General features: G+C 31.5%; 1 protein-coding gene across 1 annotated transcript in view; it reads left to right on the top strand.

Annotated features, from left to right (window-relative positions):
* Positions 1–5,045: 5,045 nt before the first annotated feature.
* Positions 5,046–8,280, top strand: part of LOC108689494 — a 90,307-nt gene continuing 87,072 nt past the window's right edge. Inside the window, exon 1 of the mRNA XM_018196256.1 lies at positions 5,046–5,297. Coding sequence (XP_018051745.1) covers positions 5,046–5,297 — 252 coding nt within the window. The remainder of the gene's footprint in view (positions 5,298–8,280) is intronic.

Genomic DNA, 8,280 nt, shown 5'->3' with positions numbered 1-8,280 from the left:
TTGAGAATAGTTAACACCAGCAATATCGCGCATTAATAACGTAATTGTATTGTATCTATCAACGTTGATCAAATAACTGCAGCAATATGTGACAATATCAGTGAACGGCATATTGCACGAGCGTATTGATGGCGATGACGTTGGCTAACACAAGTGGAATGTGTAGCGATTTAATAGTCACATGTTATCCGGCAATACGTTGGTCGAGGCACCAAAATTCTACGGCAATCACTTGCCAATTCGTTTGTCAGCAATATGGGGCAATATAGAATGAGAAGTACGAGTTCGACGAACGAGCGGAGTTACTCGACGGTGGGCGGAATGTGCACAAATTTAATTGTTTTATACTGCCAGTGTTGACCAACCGAAATCCTATAGCGATACGAGTGAGTGCCGTATAGATAAATTTGGTTAAAATCAACAGGATGTGTACAGATATAATTCTTGTATATCGGAAATAATGATCGAATGATGAAATAATCGAATTTGTTACAACAAATCATTGCAAGTTTCGACGATTTGTTGATGATACACATAGTACCTAAATGAATTTAACAGTCATATAACTAAGAAGTGCTACGTTTTATTTTCCAATATTACTTTCTAATAGTAGACTAAAAATAATGACCAATCGATACATTAATTACAAACTATTTTCGTAAGTTTATTAGAATGTATAGAGTTCTATACAGTTTCATTGGTTCTAAGAATCAATGAAAAATGAAACGATTTATTTTAATGAAATATCTTAATTACAATTAACGTTTGAAAAAACAATGCTGCAATGATCAGTTGTCGAATTCGTAGCGATACGAAATAAATATGAAGAATTAATAATTATCGAAAAAAACTTGTGTTAAATTTGATCATTAAAAAAAATTTTTTGAAAGTTAAAAAAAAACAATTTTTTTTAATAAGAACGATAAGACATTTTTATAGTGTGATAATTAAAATAAAATAATTAATAACACCCTCTCATTTATTCGAAATACATTCCTACAATGTTTGACAGCAACGATATTATAACATTAATCATATTAGTGTATTTAACAGTGTAATCGTGAGAATTTTAATTAAAATTACAAGCATATTTAATTAACCGATCATGATTCGATTATTAATGCGGATATATATCATAAATAGATTACGCGAGTAAAATTTATTTTAATTCTAAAACTTTATTTTATTTTTAATAAAAAATGTATTTTAATAAAAAATTTCTACTTTTAAATATAATACTTTTATATATAATTTTTTAATAAAATAACTTGAATAATATAGTATTTTTGCTAAGATAAATTAAACTCAAAATGTTCAAAACAAGCTTTGCTTATCATGCAGTAAGAAGGAATATCTTTAGCCTGAATGACTTGTCTTTGAGCTAAGAGCACTGCAATTAGATGGAAAGTTTGATATCGGACGACTTCAGATGCAATCATACACGATTGCTCTCTGAACTTTAGAAATGCGATATCATTACAATATAATTTCCGACAAATCCTGACGAGAATACGCGGAACTTATTTCCATACTTTGTGACCTCATTATTCGAATCGTAATTAAAACAGTGAAAAAGAGAAAACGTGACAAACGCTCATAAACGCAAACGATAAAAATATATCTACAAAATTAATTAATATCTGTAATTGCGATTGGTTTTATATAAAGCGATTAATGTTTATATTTAATTCAAACGTTTGATTATATTGCTATATATAATCATATTTTTTGCTGTTTTATAATATTTGTATCAGTAATTGTTGTGTATATTCCCATCAAAAAGGAATCAAACTCATTTAAAAACTCGCTTTAAATTCTCAACTTTTCTAACATATAAATAATACAGCGTCTGCTATGCTCGAACACTTTATTTAAACATTTGCTCGCAAAATTGTTGATACCAAGCAACTGAGTTTAATTAATACGTTTTCCGTATTCGTCGCAGAAGACTTCTGTAATTTCGCCGGAGTAGGATTCCCTGCGAAGGGATTCTCCTCAGGTGTAATCGAGTGTGGCGCATCTCCGTTTCTAGAACGGTCTCCGGAGAGATTATGAATTAGCGAGCGTGTTTACCGAGACAATCTCGGACTCGTAGACGTTAGTTGGCGATATCCCACACGCGTCTCTTAGATTCTAGTTCATCGTATTTAGCTAATGTCAAATGAATTATTCCGCATGAGAGCACAATGGATTCGTTGCTTATTGTGCGGTATTACAAATTGCCAAGTGTATACATATAAATTTTTTATATTTCACATTAATCCTCTCATCGAGAACCTCATGTGAACACGTTAAAATTTTCCTCGTGTAATAGTTAATTTGGCCAACTAACTCAGAGAATTTTTTTCAATGAATGTTATATTAGCTTCTATTCTATTTTTAGATTTTTCTATTAAAAATTAAAAGTTTTTAAAAATAAAATTAATTTGAAAAATATTTAAAAAATCATTTGTCACGCAGTTTTTACAATTTTTAATTTGTTTTTAATTCATTAGAAAGACATTAATTTCTAATGGGGTTTAAAAGTTTTGATAAAACTAAAATGGATTCGAGAAGTCGAAAGAAAAGAATTAAAGAAACAGAAATTTAAGAAAGACAAAACAATTTTAACAAGTAGTTTGTTATCCACAAACGCAAAAACTCATTGTGTTGCAAAGAGGGAATCGGGTATCGAAAATATCAATTCGATAGCTCGAAACCCGATGCTAGTATTGCAAGTATATTGTAATTGTATATCTATATTGTAATTGTATTTAGAATGGAATAGAATACTGTCGAAGCTTCTCTTGAAATAACATTCTCTAAGGCATTGTAGAAATAGTTGCAGAATATATACAATATAAGATCTTCTCTATAATTATTAATTCAGATTAATTATTAATAACAGATAATTTAAAATAAAGTTAATATTTTCTAAATAAACAAACTGACAAAAAGTTTAATATTTCTAACAACTATTAGTATTTAAAACATTAAACATTTTGTAATTAAATTTCAAGTTAAATTTTTGTTAAAGTCTATTCGAAAAATTGAATCTCTCTATTATATTTATATTAACTCTTTGTCAACTTTTTTTATTTTGAAGGAAGTGTTTCGACATTGAATTTATCAAGAGTAATAAGCCTTCATTTTACAAAAATTAATAATTGTAAAAGATTGTAATTTCAAATGTTTCGCGGTTAATTTCGAATCTAGTCGAATTCCTATATTAGTATCATGAATTCTAGAGATTCCTCTACCGGTACAAAAGCGTTTGATTAATGTTGAACGCGCGTGTGATAAATGATCGACGTCTTGGCGAAGAGGAAGATGATGGAGAATCATTGGCCTAGTGCTCTCTAGCGGCTCGTCGCTATGGTTTGATCGAAGGGGTATTTTCTTCCCCTCATACACGCGGAAGCTTCTTTCAGAAGATAAACCACTCTCTTTCAGCTTCCATGCCGCCCTCAGGGCGCGGCCAAAGGGGCACGAAAGTTTCTCCGGAAGATTCACAAAAGATTTTTTGACTGCGTCGCGACGTAATCCGGACAAGGCCAACGTACCGTTTAGAAAATTTATAAGAAACTAACGAAGAAGTTCTCTCTGGAAACTCTCGAGATATCCGAAAATGCGATCTCATTCATTCAGAGAATAGAGTCTGAATATAATTCAAAGAAGAAGAAATAATGGGATAAAGAAATAAAATTCTCGATTTAATTTAAATACCTTGGAAATAATAGAGAGCTTAATATATTAAATAATAGTAATATATAAAATAACAGTTCAATATTATAGAATTAATCTTAGACAATCTATTCAAATAAATATAAAACTTATTGAATTCTCATTACTGGTTTTAATTTGAAAGATGCTTTAACTCAAACAAATAATGGAAATAAATTAATATTATATATTAAAAAGTTTGAAAAAATAATTTTGAAAAAATAATTTGTCCGATTCAATTGAATTACAACTAAAAAAATAGACTCAAGTTAATTAATTCAAAAATATCTGAAAATAAAATAAACTGAATAGAACTGTGGTAACAAATTATATTTTACGAAATCCTTTGAGTTTAATTTCACATTGTTATGCTGTTAATTAAATCGCTTTCGCTTTTTGTTATATAAATAATTAAAAATTGGACTTCTTGAAGATAACTTATTGAATGTGATGCATCGCGTCAAATCGTTAGCGTGCCTGACACGTGTACGAGCCTTATAATCCTGGAGCTCGCAGCAAAACTAGGTCGAACTTTCACATAGGAGGAAATTAGGGACGAGTTTCCGCGTGCATCATTTCTGTCGAGATAGAGAGAGGAAGGGGAATCGATCGCAGAATTATTAGGTAATTACCATGGTGCGGCGAGAATAATTCCAGAATCGATTACGACATAATCGGGGGATGGGTTAGAAGCAAAAAGATCTGCCAAACAATCAGTATTTTCAAACTCTTCCTTTGTAGAAATTAAATGCCAATTCGTTTAATATTAGATTGCTCACGTATATTTATATTTATATATATTTATATGTATTTATATAGCTCACGTATATTTTTGAGTGAGAACTGAATAAGATTATGAAGATTGAAAATAGAAAGCAGGAACTATTAGAACTGTTCTCTTTCAATTTTAATGAATTTTAAATTAAGTAAACATTAAAGAAAGATATCGAATAATATTTGTATTACAGGATAGAAATAATTCTGTTATGCACGAAATTGTCAGGGAAATCAGGAAAGTTCCACGCTAAGAAAGACTTCGCGGATGAGTAAAGCTATGCCATAGATACACTTCGCTGCACATATTTATTATAATATTTCAAAAGTAATAGCAGTCCTCGGAATATGAAAAATCAGAATATGAAATAAATTTTGCAGAAAATCGAGAACGTACCATTACAACGAGGAAGGCTTTATATGAGACAATCTTACGATCCCGTCAACCCTTAATGTCTCCATCGTGAGCCGTCGACAGCTGCTCTACGCGCGAAGACGCGGTCCTACGGGACTCGGAATCAACGTAGTGTGAACGAGAAAACGGGTGGATAAAGATAAGGCTAAAGACGATGGGAGTGCCGGACGTGGAGCAGGCCAAGAAGCGACTTCAGGATATACTGAGGCGAGCGCAGAAGCTTGAGATACCGACACAAGAGGTGATCTCGACGAGAACTGCGCGTAAATTGCTCGCCAGAACGCGCAATGTCCTGGCATGGACTATCTGGATCGGAGTGTTCGTGGTCCTGCTCACTGGCGTTGTCTACGCTCGTTGGCCTACACGACAGGACGTGGAGACCGTCAGGACCGTGCTGAGGCGAACAGTTAGTATCAATATATTATTAAATAATATCACGTCGTAACAAACATCCTTACGTTCATCTTTCACAAATAAAAAATTGACTTTAAAAGGTCTATAGATAGGTCTTTTTCAAGAAACACAATTCATACAACGTAATACAATATGAATGATATCCCCTCTTCTAATCGTTCCTCGTCATCGATTTCTAAACTGGTGATATTCTTCGCGAGGAAAGAGTTGAATTTTTCAATTCGCATAAAATTTTCTCAAACGCGAATTTCGTTTACATACGAAGGAAAAATAAAGCTTCCTTCTTGGAATTGAAAATTTTCTTCTTGCTTCTATACCCGTACCCTGTGTCTTCTGTTGTCTTATGACGAGCTTGCACATCTTTTCTATACTGCAGAAAACATGCCAATGGCTTTGACTTTCTAACAAATATTCGCTGGTTATATACACGCACCATATTTTTTTCTGTAAAAAATATTTATCATATTGACATGTATGGTATTCAAAAAATTTTAGTTACACTAAATGTGTTAAAGTTAAACTCACATTTCATCGCTCAATGTTTATTTCTATTTAAATTCTTGTTTAAAATAATTCACATTTGATTGAAAATATATCAACTAAATAGTAACGTATCAATTGTTAATTTTATTTTTAGCACCTCATTTAAGCAGAATTTATATGTTTCTTTTATATCAAAAAATAAGTTTTAATTAAGTGACACTTAAAGAGAAAAAATTTAGACTTTTCTATTCGTTTTTTAAAGAATACCGAGTGTTATTTCATTCGCTTTCTGTGAGCAGACTCTGTGAGTTGACAGTTATAGCAATTTTATATCTTTTTTCTGATTCTGGAATATAAATTTTAATAATATTAATATTAATAACTAAATTAGTTCTTTGATTTCTAAATAGCCAAAAAATGTTAAGATAATAAAATACGATGTATCTATTATAATATTAATCGATGACATCTTTGTATGTCAACCAATATATCTATTTTTTTATTTAATTCTAAACATTTCAACAAATAACTAATATAATATCGTTGATTACACTATTTGAATTTCGCTGATTTTGGAAAGTTGACCAATTAAACTCGCAGTCACATGCTGGTATGGTCGATAACGCCGATCACGATGAAGGAGAGAGAACGTTAGAGGTACTAAAATAAAATCGCTCGACCAGTGATATTTATTAGATGGCATCGGCGACGGTTACGGCCGATAAACGGCGCAGACCGCGGCATGGAAAATTCACCTCGTAAATGGAAGCGTGCAAACAATAGTTATCGGATAAGCGTTTTCGCGGGATAAAAGCTAATCGGTCGCGGCATTCTACAATATATGCCTGCCGATTCACGATTTTCTCTCGGACCATCGCCATCGTCATCGCATCGATTATTCGGAAGGGATCTGTGAGACAGAATTCTGTGCGTTGTTATGAAGTATATCAAGAGAGTAAACATTTAAAGATTACGATGCACAAAAATTATTTATATGTTTGTAAATATAAATGTGATTGATAATATGCCAAGAATCGCCTCAAACCGAATTTCAAGAGGCGTTTATAATTGTTTATTAAGTAGTTAATTCGAATGTTTTGTGCGAACAAGTAAATATTCGATTTTTAACACATTCCTTTTATGCTTATTCAATGAGACTCGGTCAAAAAGTGGCTTCATTGCTCGCTTCGATCGTATTTCCGACAAATTTCAATATTACTGATGTTCGATCGTGCAAAATCGTACCAAAGGAGTATCAGCGTTAAAAGGACTAAAAAAAAGACCAACGAAACAGCCTAAATGAAAGAGATTGCAAGTTCAAAGAGAGCTATCGCATGTGATCCATTGAAAATGTACACACATATATACTAACGCACGCGCGGACGTGTGTGGCGATTGATCAGTAAAATCATTTCATCGGTCTCGTCAAATTCGAATTGCATTTCATTGCAGGATACGTTACGATATTTTCGAAATGGCCTCTCTCAAAATTATGCGCTATTACATATAATATAACACGATTTTTGTCAGAACTAGCAAATCGATATGTCTTTTGGAAAACCGTGTACATTGATAAAAATTAATGGATGCATAAAAATATATATAATATACAGCTAAAAAATATGGAAATATAGATGGATACGGAGTAAGTAAAAGAATTAAAAGGTCTTTTTTAACGTTCTTTAAAAGAGTTCAATACTGAAATCAATATATCATGGAATAGTGAGCGTGATATTTTACGTGTATCGCTGTAGCAAATTAAACAAAAATTATTGGTCGCAAAAACTAAATATTTCGGTTTTGGTTTAAAAAAACAAAAAGATACACGTGCTGCGTACACCTTTTTGTTTGAAACAAACGCCGTCGGCATTGTTCGTAATTATTTCAAAACGGTTGCAGCTGCATGTTTCAATTTACGCTTCAGTATCTTCGTTTTTTGTCATGTGTTTTTTTCTGATTGTCACTGTGTTTATTATTTCTTCCCTTTTCCCAGGCAATGCCAACTATGCTCTGCCAACAGTACTTTTCTCCGCGTGTTTGTTAATTAAATGAGAAAACCGAAGTTAAAAGTCGAGTATATTAACAGAACGAAATAATGTGAGATAACAACGAGCATATGTAGGATATCTAAAAAAAATCGTAATATTTTCTATTATTCAAAAAAAGTTTGAATTAATTAAAGAATTCATAATGGAACATATTCAAAATTAGCTTATAATTTTCACAGCAGCTTTTTTCATTTTTTATTCTCATATTATATTTAATTTGTTTAATATTTAAAACTTATTTCAAATAATTTAATATCTAGAGAAAATTCTACATCTAATTATAGATATATAAATTAGAAATATATATGTATATTAAGAAAGAAAGCGAATTATTACACTCCGATAATAAAAGAAAGAGCATTTTATATCATTGTACATTGTTTATATCTTTTAATTTCCTAGCTTACCTCAAAATAACGAACCGATTTCTCAGTTATTCTTTCA

Source organism: Atta colombica, unplaced genomic scaffold (assembly GCF_001594045.1).
Source record: "Atta colombica isolate Treedump-2 unplaced genomic scaffold, Acol1.0 scaffold27, whole genome shotgun sequence".
Classification (NCBI taxonomy): Eukaryota; Metazoa; Arthropoda; class Insecta; order Hymenoptera; family Formicidae; genus Atta; species Atta colombica.
The sequence above is the reverse complement of the archived record's forward strand: the minus strand, read 5'-3'. Positions and strand labels throughout refer to the sequence as shown.